The following is an 18,752-nucleotide window of genomic DNA, read 5'->3' as shown; positions in this document are numbered from 1 at the left end:
TTTTTTTTTTTCTCCCATCATCCTTCAAACCCATCAGGCGATTGTTCAGCTCTAAATTCTTCTGTTAGCCCGAAACCAATTGGCGGCCTAATGGCCCAAGTAAATTGGCTTGTTGCTTGCCATTAGGGGTGTAACCGGTCCGGTTTTGGACAAAATTTAGGACCGAACCGGTATGTACTGGTTTTGTATTTTTCAAAACCGATTACGCACCGGTTACCCACCTAAACCGGTACTTCCAGTTTCCGGTCCGGTCTGGTTTTCCGGTTTTTTTAAAATGTAAGTTTTACAATTTTTCATTAAAAATTTGTTTATAAAAAAAAAAAAATTGATTTAAAAAAATCTGTTTTATACTTTTATTAATATATTAGACTATATAATAGTGTATTAATATTAGACTATTGGTATAGTTATAAGTTATATATTAGTATTAGTTATAAACTATATATTTAACATTAGTATTAGTTATAAACTTTTAGTGATTTAGTATTAACATTTTATGTAATAATTTATAAATTATAATAAGAAATTATTTCATATATGAATATATATAATTATATATATTATATATAAAAATTTCACATAAAAATTTATAATTATACATAATATATTAAACTTATATATATTAATATATATATATAATATTTTGTATAAAATATATATATACAATAATACAAGTATTATTTTTTATATACATTTTTTATCAACCGGTCTGGTCCGAAAAATCCTAAAATCCGAACCGGACCAGAGCCGGCCGGTTTTCACATTCTAAGAACCGGTTCCGGACCGGATTGGTTTTCCGGTTTGAATTTACACCCCTACTTGCCCTGAACCCAATACCAATTCTATTTTTGTGATGGTAAAATGCTGTTTTCCCTCTAAACCCAATGCAGGCCAATTTCATAATTTGTGATGGTCAAATGCTGTTTTCTGACCCAAAATTGAGCAATTCACAACTCAGCTTTTGAAGAGAGTTTCTTATCTTTCTCTTGGTTATAGTCATCAGGCGATTGTTCTCTCCTTGATTCTCTTCAAATGCTGTTTTCTGACCCAAAAGACACTGGATGAAAATTGAGCAATTCACAATTCAGTTTTTGAAGAGAGTTTCTCATCTTTCTCTTGGTTATAGCCATCTTTCTTCATGGAAGAGCAGGCTAGTCCAATGATCCAGACTGGCTTTCCTCCCATTTTTCAGCTAAGATATTCTACTCCATTGCAATCCTTGGACAAAGTGAAAACTACCATGAGGGAAAGATAAGGTAAGTGGGGAGAATTGGGGTGGGGATTGGAAATGCATGGTCCTATCCACATATATTAGTGAGTCTTAAATTTAACCATCCCCAACGAAAGCCATGGGGGAATATATTAGTGAGTCTGATAGGGTAGAAAGCATTTTCATTGTAGTCAATTGCGTCAAGTGCTGTATATTACTTGTAGATGGCGTTGTCACACGGCATGGCAGAAGGGGGCTAGGTTTCGTGTGAAGACATGAGATGTGAAGAGAAGTGAAGTGGGTGTCATGTTGTGAAGTGAAGTGTGGTCGTGGGCCGTGGGCTTTAGGGAGTTTTGGGCTTTAGTAGAAGAAGGAACAAGACTACAAGAGTTATGCTGGCTAGATCAGACCTCTGGCCGTCGACTTAGTGGGCTCTAGCAGGCCCAAAACTTATCTTATCATTTGTATTTCTATTTACGCTCAAAATAGTATTTTACCGTTATTTTACTATTGGCTAAGGGCGGGTAGTGGAATAGGTCTGGAGTTTGTTATATTTCGCAGCAGAGGTTAGAAGGCATTAGAATATTCATACTAAACTTTTCCTTTTTTTCTGGAGGTGTTCCACTCTAAGAGAGCTGTATCGTTACGTGTGACATCAATTCCAGAAGAGTCCTGCTACAGTTTCTATCCATTTTCTTGCTCATTTTTTTATTACATTACTTGGGCTTGTTACAATTGGGATCAGAACAGGGACCACGTCACGAGTTCAAATCACGGAGGGGGCGACCTATAAGCTAGATTAAAATGATTTGGTACTATGTACGAGCATATTGTTAAGTTATTGAATACTGATAGATGAGTGAAGCCGTCAAAAGAAAAATGGCTACTACCAGGTCAGTGTTGATAGAGTGGGCCGCCGTGGATGTTGGATTCAGAAGTGTAGTGAAATGTTATGATCTTGAGGGTTAAATGTTTAACTAAATTAGTATCCAACAGTTCTAAAGCTTTTGAATCAATGGTTGGGTCTTTAAAATTTTTGTTCAATGGGCGTAGAAAGAATGATGCTCATGGATCCCATTTCTAGATAGTGTGTACTGAGCTTTAAATGGTTTTTTGTGTTGGGTCTGTGACCACCGACCACTCATAGAGCTGCTTGCGAAGTGTTCATTTTTTACAACTCCAGCTTGCAATGAGTCTGTCATGGTCGTCATGGTTCATGTTTTACTTGACTAGGAAAGAAGATCATGATCAACGTCATCCAAAAAAAAAAAAAAATCTCTTCAATATGCCATGTTCTCCTCTCCCAATCATAGAATGCCCTTAATTATATCTTCCAAGATTGTTGTATGCTGTTCTGAATATATAGTTTAGTGCATAACAATCAATCCCCGTTGTCTCTTGATCTGAAGTATGTTCTGGGGGCTCGTAAAGAACAAGACTGCTCCCAAAGCAAAATGGCTATAGAGAGATCAGAGTCCCCTCATGTTAGAGTACTATAACATTATCATCTATATTCTATACATAACTAGGCCTCCGTGGTTTGCTTATTGTCAGTTTTGTGACTGGAAGGAACTCCCCATATCATAATGCTCTGGATAAAGGCAATCATCTGCATGACAGCATGTGATTCGTCAAGCTCCCATAAACGATAATTTACAAACTGAAACATTAAAATGATATAGGATGAAAAAAAAATTAAATAATCAACATCCTGACTTTTATTTTTTATATTATAAATGAGTACTGAAGGTCAGGAATGATTTTTCATTTCACCCTATTTCTAAGCGAACAGAAATTATCATGGCAACTCTCTCATTTAGAGAGAGTAAACACCGCCGTACAGATCTCAGCCAAAAAACAAACGAAACAACCTTACACCCCCAAGTTATACAACAGCCTGACCTTGTTGAAGCGACTGAGTGCATAGAAGAGCAAGAGCTACTTTGTTTAAGTGAGTTTCTCTAATGCTGCTAAACTAGTACTAGCTTTTTAAGGGCTCTCTCCAAAAGCTCATGAAATCAAAGCTCTGCCTGTAATGCATGTCGTGTAGGCTTTGTAATTGTGGGTAAAAGAACTTGAAAGGAAGCACGATCCCGATCAACGGAAGAAAATTATACAGTGACTGTGACAGGATAGTTACATGAAACACCCAGTCCTAGCCCTAGAGAAGATCAGAATAAGACCAGTCGCGTTGTTGGACTTTGGCATCACTGACATGCATGATATTTTCCATATGCAGTTTTTTTTTTTTTTTTTTTTTTCCTGTTTTTCATGCATACAGTTTAAACAGCATGGACCATCGTTCTTTTCTGCTGGAATATGACCAATATTTCTATTGTGATTTCTTATGTAAGTACTATAATCTTATTCCATCAGCTTTATCATAAAGTAAAAGGCTCTTACCGTGGCAAACCCAATGCACATAATACTGAAACCAGGGAAAGGAAACGGTGCTTCTTCAGACAGGAACAATGCTGGATGCCATGGCAGGAGAAATTGTCAATTTGAATTATTCTTATGCATAATAAATTATTTTTTCCAATTCAATCTTCCATATATATATATATATATATATATATATACATACCTGTTAAAGGACTAAAGATTAATGGAGAAACAATGGTGGCTAAGGAACTTATGCCTGAAATACATCCTTGAGACTTCCCCTGACATGCATTTCACTGTTTCTATTAGTTAAATGAAAAGAAGAAAAAATAAAATAATAAAAGATGAACAAGCTGGTGGAGCTTGGGAGGATATAGGAAAACAAGTCAAGACAGAAGAAGTGAACAAAGTAACATATATGTTGGATACTCCATTCCTACTCTGTAGAAACTATACCTGCTCGGTGGGCCCTACTTGTTTCGAAACGATGCTGCGTATCTGTAGGAGTAAATTTCATGAACGTTTAATTTAGGACTTCAACGCCAGCGTAAGAAATGTAGCTTTTACCAAGACAAAAAGTTAAGAACATACGCTTGGTTGCACAAAGACAGTAAAGATGGAAAACACAGTAGCGGCATAAGGAACCTGCATATATATGTTGAAGTTTGAATATGTACTCTATGAGAGCCAGAGCATGAATAAAGAGATCGATACTCAGAAGAAGATGATCAAATTATAATCTGAAGGAAGCTAGAATGATATTAGCACATATGATATGTTTTATTAGGCAAGAAGCAGATGACTTGGTTGAAGAATGATTACCCAAACTGACCATGCTATGCTGTTAAAAAATATCTGCATTAAATCAGGTAATCATCATCATCTCTATGCTTAATATATAAACAGTTACTATATATCGCTAGCTAGCTCGCTCGCACAGATAAAAACAAACAAATGGTTGCGTGGATAACATGAGAAACAGTTGGAGCAAGGCACTTACGTTTGAACAGTTCATGAAGAGACCGATGGAAAGCAACTTCTCCTCTCCAATGGCAGGTGCCAACATGGGCATGAAAAGCAGCTGCAGGATTCACAAGTTTTCAAGAGCAAACATATGACAAACGCAATAATAGAGAATGAATGAGTACGTAGTATTGGAAGAAATAATGTTAGAAAAAAGGATAGAAATGTAGTAAATGAATAGCAGAACGTAGAGAAATTGAGTTATGTAAAGCATACCTGTGAAATGGTCCCTGCAACTCCAAAAATTAGCAAGAGATCAGCATACTGGTTTTTATTGAAGTGGAAACGGGCCTTCAGGAAGTACTGCATGGATCGAAAGCTTCCATGTCGGTATTTATGAGAGAATTTGATTGCATTACTAAAAAGGTAGAGTGCGCGATATAATAGTAAGATTATAAACTTCTCGATCGGTAAAATTAGTTGATGGTGTAGACAATTAATATCTATTTTATCTAATTTGATCTTTTAACTAAGTTTTCTCTTATCCATTGAACATTAAGTACTGCATGCGTTGTCTTTGATTTTCTATAATAGGACTTAGTTACAGAGCTATATATATATATATATATATATAAGATTCTACCCTGAGACTATAAAACGTAGGCCAGATTTCTCAAGGGTGGTTGCAGTTTCAAAGTTTTAACACCCTTATCTGCTGCTGTATGCACTAACTGCCAGTAACCATGCATGCATGCGCGTACCATAGATAATCAAATAAACAAATTAAACCTTTGGCCCCTGATCATATCATTAATATAAATGTCGCACTTCGATACTAAAGAAGAACTGTACCAGTAACGAAGCTATAATCCCACCCTCTGCAAGACCATTGAAGAATGAAACCACTGTTGCTTGTGAAAATGTCGTACTGCATGAATACGATGTTTTCACAATTTAACACAATGTAAGAAATTAATTAGGACAAAATTCGATAATAAATATATATATATATATATATATATATTTCGTAATAAACAACGTAGTCATCATGTTTAGACCAACAATGGGCATACAATAGGTGGAGTACTCGGCCGTAGGAGAGTCCAGAGTCTTAAACAGGGAGCTGATCTCGTAGTGTGTATGTATGTATATGTGTGTGTATATATATATATATATATATATATATATATATCATGCCAAATTTGAGGATAAATATAATATTAACCTACTATAATGACCATATATATGCAAATACAAGAGCAATTATGCAACTCGTTACCTGCTCTTCATCAGGCAGATCAGATCCCCAATTGATGGAATCCTCTTGAAGGCCTGTGTTGTTGTCTTTTCTAAATCACCATGAGGTGTTCCGTTCAACATTGGCTGTCTTAAACCATCCCCATTGGGTATGCTTTCCTTGAGAAAAACTCTCATGTAAACTGCTGCAATCATCGACATGACAGCAGCAACCTGAATAAAAAAAAATTGATCGTTACAAATCACAATTAACAAGCTAGCTATATACAAAGTAAAGAACTGATTATTCCAAGGAGAAGTTCAAGACGTACGGCTAGGGACAACCTGAAATGTCGCAGCAGTGGAGAGAAAACGAGCCGCTAAGGTTCCACATACAAATGCAGCTGAACCTACCCCGGCTAGAATTCCAAATGCTGATGCCCGTTGTCCATCTGGGACTTTATCTGCCTGATCAGAAGAAAGAAACATCAGCACATGATCACATTAATGTAACTGAAGATTTTATCTGGTATATCGTATGATGTTGCTTAATTTCTGGCCAGAAAAAGCATGATGGAAAGCTTCGTTATATGGATGCGTTGATATTCCCACTACTCTCTAACCCTTCTCGCATTTCGTTCTGTCGTCTGTGATCTTAGCTCATTAATTATTTGTACCAGCTGAGACTAACTCAAAGTGCCATCCAGCAGCTGGAACAGCTTTGCAGAACAGTGGCGCTTAGGACAAGTACAATATAAATTAAGCAAATAAACTAGCTATATATATATATATAATCATGTGTGGCTTTGAGGGGTAAATACCACGTAAGCAAGAGCAAGGCAATTGATGCTGCCTTCGCCGACCATTGCAGTGAGAGTCCTTATGAAGAAGTAGGCATAAAAGAAGCTGGTCGTCGTGCTATATGCCATTATCACTGCAAAATTATTTTCTTCACTCTTAAATAATTATAACACGATATATATCTATCATGCATGCATGTAGTACTTTACGTCAAAGCTGCTCATGTAAGCCAATCTATCTCAAGAATTTTGAAAGCCTTATAGGAAAGAAACAGAAAACAATAAATTAAAGCAATTATAAATGTTAACGACCTTTGTTGGATTAATAAATCATTGCAATCTGTGTTTACAAGACTCAGATTATATATAGCTAGCTAGCTAGAAAGTCTTGCAATTTCAAATCAAATATATACAGATATCACATGCAGCATTATCACAATTATAAACGGAACGTACGTACTGTTACTTGTTAACCTTGTATATACGCGCGCAAACCTCTGAGACAATATCTAAATTAATTTGACGGTGCACTCAAATGTTTAAAGGACTATACATGTAGACCAGCAGAAATTGACCATTCGCGCGAACACAGATATTTGTGTCAAAAGTCGATCGTCGAGAACAAGCGACCCAACCATCCTTGAAAGCACTAAAAAGCATACAAAAAAATTAAAGCATGCAGCATGCGTGGGTTTATGGGGGCCACGGAAGCACTAAGGAATCAGCAATATTATTAGGGAAAGGAAACAATGCCCACCTAGAGGAAGAATGGAGAGAGTCATGGGGAGGGTGAGCAACTCTTTCCTGCCGTACACGTCAGATAGATTCCCAATGAGGGGTGTAATTATCATTGCTCCCAATCCTATGATCTGCAATATTATAACATCATTAATATAAATGGATTTATATAAGATCTGCTTTTTTATCATTTTTTCCGAAATCATGTAAATTCAATAACATTAACGATATCGAGCTGTTTATAATATTTCCAATTAGTTTCCTGAAACATAAATAAATTCAATAACCAAAAGGATTAATTAAAGTACACGTTTTTCCCCCTTGCATGTCGTGATTACGTACCGTTTTGATAATATTATATAATTACGAGACATTAATCAACAGCTAGATAGCAACATGTTACCGACAATAATATTACGCCTAATTCTATAAATTAATCTTCTAAATTAAATAACTTCCTAAGTTCTAATTAATATGTTATACGATCCAAAGTCTGATCATCACTTGTATATAAGCTGTGAATATATATTAATTTGTGTTTAATGTTTTTTTATTTTCTTTTTTTGCTTGTTTCTTAAGGAATACCGGTTACGGAAAGGTGAGTCCACGCCTCATCGCTCATTGTCAAGTAATAAAGTGGTACACTAAAAAAAGAAAATAGTCCAGTACCTCATGTTCTTATTTCATGAGACACCGAAAGCAGATTCCCTTCGCCCCCACCCCTCTATGTCTCATGATCTCTTTAGTAAGTACTGGCCAGTAACAATATTATCGAGAACCCACCCTTAATTTCTGTGAAATCAAATCACCAACTCCGGTCGGCCGGAATGCAACACCGAGTGATCTGAGTATATATATATATATATATCTAAGCTAGCCCATTTCCGGCCACTGGAAACTCAGTGCAGAAAAAACCAAATCAAGCTATCTTTGGACGCACCGCCTGTGGCCAGTTATTTACTGTAAAAATGATTATTTTCTATTAAAACCAGCCTAAATAATCTGTCACAAATGTTATTTTTCTTATAGTAACGTTGTGGGCCGGGGAGAAGGGGATCTGAGATACTACCTTAGAGACGTTAGTTTGGCAAATTAAGAATCTATGTGTAGCAGTTGCAGCCAAAGCATGAGCATGCACGTTAATTCGGCGCCATAGAACAAACATGTCGTTGCCGGTTGCTCCCAGCATTCGATATCCGGCCAGATCTACTTAATTATTCCGAGATCTGGAGGAAAAGTCCCGAGAAATGGATCATAAAATTTAGATGGCTAAGAATAGCCAGCATGGTAGGTTTGAAATTTAGGTAGGGATCGAATACAGACATAATTGATCAGGACCTTGCGAGTTACTGGCCTATACGTCCACGTGCGCACATTTAAACCCTATTCCATCATCCTTCGAATCTACGTCCGCCTTTAATTTGAAACCATGTAAGTTTTATCTATGAACTTAATTATTAAATAAAACGGAAAATAATGAAACTATTACACTCTAATATTATGTAGTTCTAGTAAAGATCATCTGCTTCTGTTTGTAGAGTTCCCTCAGTTTCTTAAACATGCATGCAAAACCTGAAATCTGAGCGTGCTTAGTAAGTTCCTGAGTTAGTATTCCCTTCCCCACTTCAAAACTGGCAGGAGTTTCTGTTAAGTTGCAGACTTTTGGGTGGGAGAAAGTTCAAACGTACACTAAAATTTGGATTTTGGAACCATCTTGCAGAAGAAATGAAGAGCATGCATGCAGAGGAACATGAAATTAAGAGCCACGAAGAAAGGGAAAGGAAGGGAAACAAATTATTATATCCCAAACATACCGCCTGTTGGCAACCAGTGAGGTAGATTGCGAGGGAGCACTCATCTTGACCAGGGCAAAGAGCCAACATGGTGACATCGGTGATGGATGGAACCACCGTGAAGCTAGCAAAGCCCGAGAGGAAAACCGTTACAAAGAGGTGGCTCAAACCTGTTAAATCCATCTCTTCGGCCCTTCTCTGCGCGCAGCAAAACTTATTACTTCTACACCCTATAAGAAATACAGAAATACTCCATGATTTGAGAAATGAAGGTTGCATATATATCCACGTTATGTGGGTCTTTTGCTACTGCCTTTTTTGTTTTTTGTTTCCTTTCCACATAAATGAGCTTGCGCGCGTGTTTGCGTGAGACTAGCAGATATGAGATCATCCCACAGAGAGAGGAAAAAAGTGAAAAAGATGAGTTTTTTTTGTTTATCATCTTCGTCACATATCATATTTATTTTTATTATTTAAATTTTTTTAACTTTATTTTTCTTAAATTAATTAAATTCTTCAACTCATCATCTATGAGTTTTATTCTTATTTTTTTATAAAAAAAAAAAAAAAATATGGTATATAGTGTGTGAAAATAATGAATATAATTTTTTAAAAAAGATTGGATTCCTAGTCCTTAATTTTATCGGTAAATTTTAACAGACAAATTATGATGCAGGAAAGCGAGAGAATATATATAATTTAATTTTAAAGATAAATTTAAATTTTAAATTTTATAAATTAATTTTTATTATTTAAATAAGGTGTGTATATTAATATTATGTGCTTCATATGCCAGCTTGACAATAGAATAATTTAAAAACACACACATATTATATACATATAGGGTAGCACTAGCCATCGATGATGGCTACCAAGACATTCTCCGGATTAGTGCATTTGTTGTTTTATTTTTCATATATTTTTTTAATCCACTTTAACGTTTAAAAAAAATTACAATATCATTCAAAATACTTCTTTAATCACTAAATAAAAAAATTAAAAAAAAATAAAAAATTTTACCGAGACCCATTATCGAATGTCTTATCGGGAGCTAAAGTATTTTCTATACATATATGCTGCACAAAAGAAATCTCATTTATTGAAAAATGATCTGTACACGATGATTGTATTTATATAAACGATTAGTCGGCAAGTCTATTTTACAAATTTGCAACTGTACTTGAGCTAATTAAAAGTTGGTTAGTTTCTGCTAACAGAAACTGTCATATAATTTATAAAAAAATATTACTATGTCTATTCCTTTTGACACCTCTATTTGATTACTGATCAAATTTTTTCTTTTTTTTCTTAATAATTAAGAAAGTGATTTTAAATGTATTGATATATTTTTTTTATTTTTTAAATGTATTTAAATATGTTAAAAAAATGTGAAAAAAAAACTTTTTTACACTGGGCATACCACTAGCGGTCAAGATGGGGCGACATAGTAGCCACACCCTAACTTATAACTAGAAATTGAACGTGAGGTTATTAGGTTTTGTTTGGATCTTCAACTCCTCTTAACTGATCATCTCAACTCATCATTATAACTTTTTTAAATTCCAACACAAAATATAATAAACAATTCAACCTTTTCAAATCTTAAAATAATAATAATATTAAAAAATAATATTCTAATAATATTTTATCATTTCAACTCAACTCACTTCAATATTTAAATGTCCTCTAATCTCTCTAATAAATGGGAAGCCAGACAGCTAGACAGGAGCAAGCTAGCACAAGCTCATGCCAAAAGTTGAGTGCTCATCGCGGCAAGCTACAATTACTTGACAACGTTACAGTCATTAAAAATATATCTACAAACAAAAAATTCATAAATTAATGTTGTTAATATCAAAAAATCGTACAATAGGCCGAAAAAAATAATCATTTGTTGCTCAATGAGGTAGTCCAAGACTAGATGAGACGGTTAGAAACCCACGATGACAATCCGAAGCGGTGGTATGGTGTCGTATGTACATCTATAGTAGTAAATATATAGAAAATAAATACAGAAAATATAAATAGAGATAGAGACACGTATTTACCTGGTTCGGCATAGGGCCTAGCTACGTTCACGAGTCGTTTGGAATCACTATAATATGGGTATTTTACCGTCTCTCATGGTTTCTTCTTTCTTTCTGTATAAGGGAAGTTGGATACCTCTTTTCTAGCGAAGATGATATTCTGAAGCTTTTATTCGAAGATTGAAGATAACCTCTGGGTTCTCATAATAGTCACTTAGCCGTATGACAGAATTCCACCTTTTATCTGATTTGATCCCTCTTTTATAGTGTCTATTGGGAGTGATAAGGAATGACATATTTATCTCACTTCTCCCTTACATGTCTGAATTGCCTTTTTTTCTTTCTCGTTTTTCTCTCTTTTATGTCACATTCCTTCTTTCCATCTACTTGCTTTTTCTTGTCCACTCCTTGTCTCTTCCTAATAATGACCCTTTAGATTAGGTTTGGGATGCCAAATGGGCCAGGGGAATTTTACCCTCTAACAAACGTGATTTTATATTATATATTAAATTTATTTCATAATAAAAATAATTTTAGGATTTGAAGTATCATATCAAATCACGTCAGTTTATGAATTTATTTTTATAAAATCTCTTTGCAGCTAAAATATTTATCCAGTTATTTACCGTAGCACCATGTATTTATATCTTTTCACTCTATATACTAGAATTCAAATAATAATTCTAGTCTAAATCCATTTTATACCATACTATGAATGAACTAGAATAATATCATGACAATTTTGCTAATTCTTAATTATTACCTTTTTAATTATATAATTAATTTAATCATATTCTTCTAAATATATTTTTAATAATTTATAATATTCTATTTGACAAGACTTCTTTCTATACCTATGAATTTCATTGAATCCATAAATGTTACATTGAAGAATTTTTAACTTTTCCAATATCAATAGGTTAATTGTTTCATTCATGTATCTTTCAAAAGGAAAAAAAATCTGTGAGAGCCATTTCATGGATCCAAAAGAGAGTACTTGGGCTTTCCCAATAACTAGGAGTGAAGAAAAAAAACCAGTGAATTGATGAGTTAGGTCCGGTTTAAGACCAGTTCGGTCCGGTACCGGTTTTATTTTTCTCAGAACTGGTTGAAATCGGTTTAATTCCGATTTTCCTTTTCCTAACAGCGGACCGAACCAATTCATATATATATATATATATTAATTTTTTATATTATATAAAATACTAATACTAATACTAATACTATTAGTAATCTACTATATATAAATAACTATATAAATTACTATAGTATTAGTAGTTATACTAATAATATATCCCTATATAATCCACTATATCACTACAGTATAGTTATACTAATTATATAATCTACTAATACTATAATAAAACCAGAAAAATCATATCAAACCGGATCGGAATTGGCAAAATCGGAAGTATCGGTTTAAGGGTATAATCGATAAGGTATCAATTCTTTAACTTTTAAAATCAGTGTATATCGATTCAGTTCTAAAATATATCTATAACTGAACCAGACAGGATCGATTACACTTTTACTAATAACTAAAAAGTGTATCATGCCTAAATTTAATTGGGATTTATTGTAGTGAAAGAACTGAAGAGATAAAAAGAAGGATTATAATTGTAAGATATCTAATTGAACCGTCGTTGGAATTGATATCTCATTCTAATAAAAAGATGTCAAATATCTTGAGTTTTAAAACTAAGATTATATATTATAAACACATGATACTCTTATCAAACAGAAAAGATCAGATCATTAAATTATATGACATCTTTGAAATTAGATGTGAATGCCACACGCATTTAATTCGAGATTACTTTGATAATTATTTGTATATCTCAGTCAAGAAAAAAAAAAGGGATATATTTGAATGAATCGATCTGTTAGGCATCTTCCTTGGTGATATGTTAAGACACACTATCAATGGACGTAAAAGCTTAGAACGCTCAAAACACCGGCCAAGAAAAATAAAACGCGCAGAGACAACGACGTCATGAACTGTATCAAATTGTCATTCTTGTAGAGAAGCAAAAATCCATGGTTTTCAACGGCTACTTATCCTGAACTTAAAGTTCAAAGCACCCCCCCGACCCCAGCTGACAATGGCAGTAACGCTTGCTCATGCCCACTTCTACAACTCCAACGCACCCGAAGATGTTTCGCGTAAACAAGTCGAAACGATGAAAACAAACTGGAAACCCGGGCTTGTAAACAGCCCCAACATCTCCAAAACAGCTTCGCATGATAGGAATCGATCGAATAATGTAAAGGGTTTGGTTGAACCACGCACTCTTTCGCTCACACGGGCTCTTTCTCATTTCGTTGACGCTGGGTATATTGAACATGCTCTCTACCTGTTTGAGAAAATGAACCATTTCGATACGTATATCTGGAATGTTATGATTAAAGGGTTAACCAATAATGGTTTTTTTAGAGAGGCAATTAATGTTTATTGTAGAATGGGATATGAAGGTGTTCGAGCTGATAATTTCACTTATCCGTTTGTTATCAAGGCGTGTACAGGATTGTTGTCCTTGATGGAAGGGCAGAAAGTTCACGCAAATATCATTAAGATCGGGATGGATTTAGATGTTTACATTTGTAATTCACTTATCAGTATGTATGCGAAGATGGGATATATTGAGCTTGCAGAGAGGGTGTTTGCTGAAATGCCAGTTAGAGACTTGGTATCTTGGAACTCTATGATTAGCGGATATGTTGCTGTTGGGAATGGTTGGAGCTCATTGGTTTGTTTCTTTGAAATGCAGGCACTTGGAATGAAACCTGACAGAATTAGCATGATCAGCGCACTTGGTGCTTGTTCTCTAGGTTGTTGTCTTCAAAGTGGGAAGGAAATTCACTGCCGAGTGCTCAGGTGTGGTTTTGAATTGGATTACAAGGTTCAGACATCACTTATTGACATGTATGGCAAATGTGGTAGGATGGATTATGCAGAGAGGTTGTTTGACAGGATTTCTCCGAGAAACATTGTGGCTTGGAATGCAATGATAGGAGGATATGCGTTAAATTTTTGTCCTTTTGATTCATTTTCTTGCTTGAAAGGGATGCAAGATGCCGATGGCTTGAATCCTGATGTAATCACAATGATAAATGTGCTCCCCTCTTGTGCACAGTTACAGGGTAAATCTGTCCATGGCTATGCCCTTAGAAAAGGTCTTCTTCCTCATTCAGTCTTGGAAACCGCTTTAGTTGTCATGTATGGAGGATGCGGAGCGTTGAATCTGGCAGAACGTGTATTTGGTCAGATGACTGGAAGTAACCTTATATCATGGAATGCCATGCTCGCTGCTTATGTACAGAATGGTTGGAACAATGAGGCCTTGGGTCTATTTCGAGGTATTTGGAACCAGCCTTTTAAATTAGATGCATTTACATTTGCAAGCATTCTACCAACCTTTTCTGAATTAGCCTCATTGAGAGAAGGGAAGCAAATCCATGATTTTATCATTAAATCAGAGCTTGGTACCAATACCTTCATCTTGAATTCAATTGTTTACATGTATGCTAAATGTGGGGATTTAGGGACTGCAAGAGAAGTTTTTGATCGCATGTTGTATAAGGATGTGGTTTCATGGAATACGGTCATTATGGCACATGCCATTCATGGGTTTGGGAAATTTTCTGTTCAGTTGTTCTCTAAGATGAAGGAGAATGGCTTCAAACCCAATGAAAGCACCTTTGTTTCCCTGCTATCATCTTGTAGCATTTCTGGCATGGTTGATGAAGGGTGGGAATACTATAATTCGATGAAGAGGGACTACAATATTGATCCTGGAATAGAGCATTATGGCTGTATGATTGATCTTATTGGCCGCACCAGCAATCTTGAGCTAGCCAAGAGATTCATTGCAGAAATTCCTTTGGCCCCCACAGCCAGGATATGGGGATCATTGCTGACTGCAAGCAGAAACAATGGAAACATAGAATTAGCTGAACTTGCTGCTAAGCATATACTATCCCTAGAGCATGATAATACCGGGTGCTATGTCTTGCTTTCTAATATGTATGCTGAAGCTGGAAGGTGGGGAGATGTAGAGCGAATTAAAATTCATATGATAAAAGAAGGGTTGGAGAGGACTAAGGCATGCAGTGTGGTCGAAAACAATGGTAAAAGTTGCAGATTCATCAACGAAGACCAGTCCCATGCTGAAACAAACATGATTTATGACGTATTAGATACAATCACGAGGAAAATAGGGGAAGACATTTATGTTCACAGTGTTAGCAAGTTCAGACCATCAGAATTGGGAAAGAGAAGAGCAAACTCATCACAGAAACACAGCGTAAGACTGGCTATTGCTTTTGGCTTGATATCTACTAAGTTGGGAAGCCCTGTTCTTGTAAGAAAGAACACTAGAATATGTGAAGCTTGCCACAGTGCTGCAAAGAAGATTTCAGAGTTTACTAGGAGAGAAATAATTGTGGGGGACTCTAAGGTCTTTCACCACTTCAGAGATGGGCATTGCTCATGTAAGGATTATTGGTGACTGCAGTTTTGTGTTTCCCCCTTAAACGAGTGGCGACTGCAGTTTCTGAAAAAACTGGGAAACTAGAGATACATGACCAGTTAAGAGTCCATAGATGTGTTGTAATAGCATAATGAGACAGAAGTTCTAGCTGACAATGTATATTTTCTTTTCCACCAGTCAATGTATATATTACTTGAAAAAGTTATACATTTTAGTTATGGGGAATATAATTGCTGAATTTATTCGAAATTCATAAATCGAAATATGCAACTTGAGGATAAAAAAGAGGTCTGGAGTCTTTATTTTTCCTTTTCCTTTGGTGTTTTTTTTAAGAACCAGATGAGTCATATAATTCTTGTCACTCTGAGCCTAGGTGTGAAAGCTAGCATCAGGTGGTCACTAAACAAATGGGGAGTCAATCAAGGCGTCACAGATAACATATTTTGTATGCGTGAGCGTGATTAAACTTAAATCTTAGAGCACAAGAAATGTAGTGGAATTTCCGAAAAAAGATGGGTGAATTTGACTTTCAGAGCAGGTAAATTTAAGACGAACATTCCGCTGAATCCCCTCGTAACGTACAGTCAGGGTAATACTGGTCACTGACTCAACTTGTATTCACGCGCGCGAGGAGACGTCGGAAAGACACTAAAAATGGGGGAAGTGGTGAAGAAATGTCATATTCATGGATGACGGGGCCTATACACAGAAGACTTTAAAGGCATGAGTAGAATAGAATGTCCTAAATCACATGCTTCCTTACCGGTGGAAATAATGTTTGAAAGCAAAAAATTTGTATCTCAACAAATAAATTTGTAAAATTAATCATCTTGTCGTCTAATATAGATAAAAAGCTAAAAACTTTATTTCAAATCTTAATTATATTTCATTTAAATAAAAATATAAATTTAATAAATGCAATTTCTTTTATATACTCATATAAAATAAATATATATATATATATATATTTATAAGTCTCATTTTTAATAAACCCGACACATTATTGATATGGAAGTTTTCCGCAGGAGCCAAGTTAAAAAATGATTAATGTGCTTTGACATTTAAAATTGTGATATATCCCACAACAAACACACCGATTTGTATGCAGTAAAATTTCATAAAATTCATCGAAACCTAATATTTTTGTTAGTAATTACCTCCCAAACATAATCAAATTTTGGGAATTAGATAGATGATTAAAAACAATCCTTATAATTATGCTTGCAATTAAGATGGGGATCCAAGTTTATGCCTTGGATGATACTATTTGAAAAGAGAACAGTAATGCTTGCTATGTTCTTATCACAACCAATAATAAAAATTTTATGGATTATCATCATTGATGTGGTCCTGTCAAATTGACTTTGCAATCGTTAACAACACTTGAAAGTTGAACTTGCAAAAATTCATTCAAGTGTCCTCATACAGCTTTTTTTTTTTTTTTTTTTTTTTGTTCCCCTCCAAAAGAACAAACTGATTTTGAACTTATCTTATTCTTCTTTCAATATAATAATAAAAAAATCATTAGATGTGTTAGGTTACGTTTAATTACAAGATTCAATTGAGATCAATTCAATTTAATCTAATTTTAAATTGAATCTAACATCTAAATATCTAACTCTCAAATTATTAAACTCATCTCAACTCAAAACCTCTTTATATGTAAGACCTATAATTTTTTTTTCTACTCAACACATCTTTATACGTGAGACTCATAACTTTTTCTAATTTCTTATAAATAGTACTAAACTCATCTTAATATTCAAACACATTTAAATTCATTTTAAATAGATTTTATATAACTCATTCTACCTATTTAATTTACTATTATTTATAAAAAATTCAGCTCAACTCAGGCAGCCTTAGCCACTGAACAAACTTTCGATAAACGATAATCATATGATGAAAAAAAAAAAAAAAAAAGAGAAAAAGGCCATATAATATAGCAAAAAAATTCAACTCTCCGCCACGAATCCATAGAGTTCCATATATTTTAATTGTTTGGACACAATCTCTAATCCTGACAAACAAAAATCAACCGCCCAAAAGGCCAAAGGTATAATAGAAATTATATAAAAATATTAATTATTTTATTGTTATTAAAAAAAGAGAACGAAAATCTATTCACAAATTGAAGAAATTCCTAATTCTTATCTACCGGTCAAACCTCCATGGTTGCAAAAAAGCAACTCTGCTCTCTGTCTCAGTCAACCTTCTCATCATCGTCATCATCATCCTCGTCTTCTTCCCCTTCATCCTCAGCATAATACAGAATCTCTCTTCTCTCTCGAAAAGCTTCCTTAATTATCGAAACGACGTAGCCGAGCCACCATAAGCAACCGCCCTCGCAAGAGCAATATTGCTCCCTGAGCCTCCCGAAGAAGCCCTTGTCCCCGGCCTCCCGAGGCGTCGACATAGGCTGGAGATAAGCCAGAGCCGCGTGCTTGACCAGCGGATTCTTGATCGGGATCTCGTCGTACCAGCTCGAGTTGTTTGTCGGTGACAAGCTCGACAGCGGCAACAGGTCCTTGAGACTCGTGTACTCCATTGACTGTATGGCTATCATCTCTATGTCGGAGATTGGGAGCTCGGAGGAGTTGAAGCCGTTGTGCTGGAGAAAGCTCGGAGAATGAGAGTGTGAGTTGGTGTGGGATTTCAAAGGAAAATCAAGTACTTTTGCCGTTTGGTTCAGATTCGGGTGCTTGATTGTAGGCGTTTCCATGGTTTATATCTCAATGGGTATTCCTTTTTCTTCTACTCGTCGTTTTCGGTTTCGTTTTAGATACGAATTTTGAAGGGATTTTGAGATAGAGACAGAGCCGACGGATAGGAGTGTGATTTTTGAACCCACGGCTGTGTTTTCCGGGTTTAGAAGAGAGTTTTGGAAGCGGGAGTCATCTCGGGAGGGAGAGGCAATGGGTTGTGTGCTGCGTGGGTCCACGGCCTTTTAAAGCGCGTGGTATATGTGATTACTGGGGTGCAATATGGAGACGACACTTGTCTTCTTCTTAGCGGAAGAATTGAGCGCGTGAGTTACTTAGCTACTATGAGTCTACGACCTGGAGTGTGTTTCTGCTTTCTTTTTCTTGTTATAGTTTTTGGGTTATTAG

General features: G+C 35.4%; 3 protein-coding genes across 10 annotated transcripts; 1 reads left to right on the top strand and 2 right to left on the bottom strand.

The window, feature by feature from the left end:
* Positions 1-2,515: 2,515 nt before the first annotated feature.
* Positions 2,516-9,466, bottom strand: LOC121256154 (tetracycline resistance protein, class H-like). 5 transcript variants are annotated; one of them, XM_041156819.1, is made up of 14 exons: positions 9,147-9,461; positions 7,352-7,463; positions 6,616-6,728; positions 6,140-6,262; positions 5,838-6,028; positions 5,411-5,486; positions 4,835-4,921; positions 4,596-4,676; positions 4,418-4,450; positions 4,187-4,240; positions 4,052-4,093; positions 3,798-3,876; positions 3,614-3,684; positions 2,516-2,870 (listed from the first exon to the last, which is right to left on the bottom strand). In XM_041156819.1, the coding sequence occupies exons 1-14, from the start codon at positions 9,402-9,404 to the stop codon at positions 2,736-2,738; spliced, it is 1,455 nt and encodes a 484-aa protein (XP_041012753.1). In that variant the 5' UTR covers positions 9,405-9,461; the 3' UTR covers positions 2,516-2,735. The 5 variants fall into 5 exon arrangements, with proteins under 5 accessions (XP_041012753.1, XP_041012755.1, XP_041012757.1 ...); XM_041156821.1 differs by having other exon boundaries at positions 2,516-2,819; positions 9,147-9,454; XM_041156823.1 differs by lacking the exon at positions 7,352-7,463 and having other exon boundaries at positions 9,147-9,466.
* A 3,629-nt stretch (positions 9,467-13,095) lies between these two features.
* LOC121256269 (pentatricopeptide repeat-containing protein At4g35130, chloroplastic) lies at positions 13,096-15,860 on the top strand. The gene has a single exon (XM_041157002.1). It carries the CDS (start codon positions 13,255-13,257, stop codon positions 15,658-15,660), a length of 2,406 nt encoding a protein of 801 aa, XP_041012936.1. The 5' UTR covers positions 13,096-13,254; the 3' UTR covers positions 15,661-15,860.
* On the bottom strand, positions 14,944-18,752 carry LOC121256270. 4 transcript variants are annotated; one of them, XM_041157003.1, is made up of 2 exons: positions 17,801-18,752; positions 14,944-15,070 (listed from the first exon to the last, which is right to left on the bottom strand). In XM_041157003.1, the coding sequence occupies exon 1, from the start codon at positions 18,362-18,364 to the stop codon at positions 17,846-17,848; it is 519 nt and encodes a 172-aa protein (XP_041012937.1). In that variant the 5' UTR covers positions 18,365-18,752; the 3' UTR covers positions 14,944-15,070; positions 17,801-17,845. The 4 variants fall into 4 exon arrangements, with proteins under 4 accessions (XP_041012937.1, XP_041012939.1, XP_041012938.1 ...); XM_041157005.1 differs by having other exon boundaries at positions 14,945-15,070; positions 17,810-18,537; XM_041157004.1 differs by lacking the exon at positions 14,944-15,070 and adding an exon at positions 17,586-17,662.

The sequence above is a fragment of the Juglans microcarpa x Juglans regia genome, chromosome 3D (assembly GCF_004785595.1).
Source record: "Juglans microcarpa x Juglans regia isolate MS1-56 chromosome 3D, Jm3101_v1.0, whole genome shotgun sequence".
Taxonomy (NCBI): domain Eukaryota; kingdom Viridiplantae; phylum Streptophyta; class Magnoliopsida; order Fagales; family Juglandaceae; genus Juglans; species Juglans microcarpa x Juglans regia.
This window is presented reverse-complemented; position numbering and strand designations above follow the sequence as displayed.

Excerpts from the sequence above, each read along its gene's own strand:
- LOC121256154 (XM_041156819.1), bottom strand. The coding sequence starts at position 9,404 with ATGCAACCTTCATTTCTCAAATCATGGAGTATTTCTGTATTTCTTATA. Across the intron at positions 6,263-6,615 it reads GCCTTGCTCTTGCTTACGTG|GCAGATAAAGTCCCAGATGG; the intron begins GTATTTACCCCT and ends TCTTCTGATCAG. Across the intron at positions 5,487-5,837 it reads ATCTGCCTGATGAAGAGCAG|TACGACATTTTCACAAGCAA; the intron begins GTAACGAGTTGC and ends GTATTCATGCAG.
- LOC121256269 (XM_041157002.1), top strand. The coding sequence starts at position 13,255 with ATGGCAGTAACGCTTGCTCATGCCCACTTCTACAACTCCAACGCACCC.
- LOC121256270 (XM_041157003.1), bottom strand. The coding sequence starts at position 18,364 with ATGGAAACGCCTACAATCAAGCACCCGAATCTGAACCAAACGGCAAAA.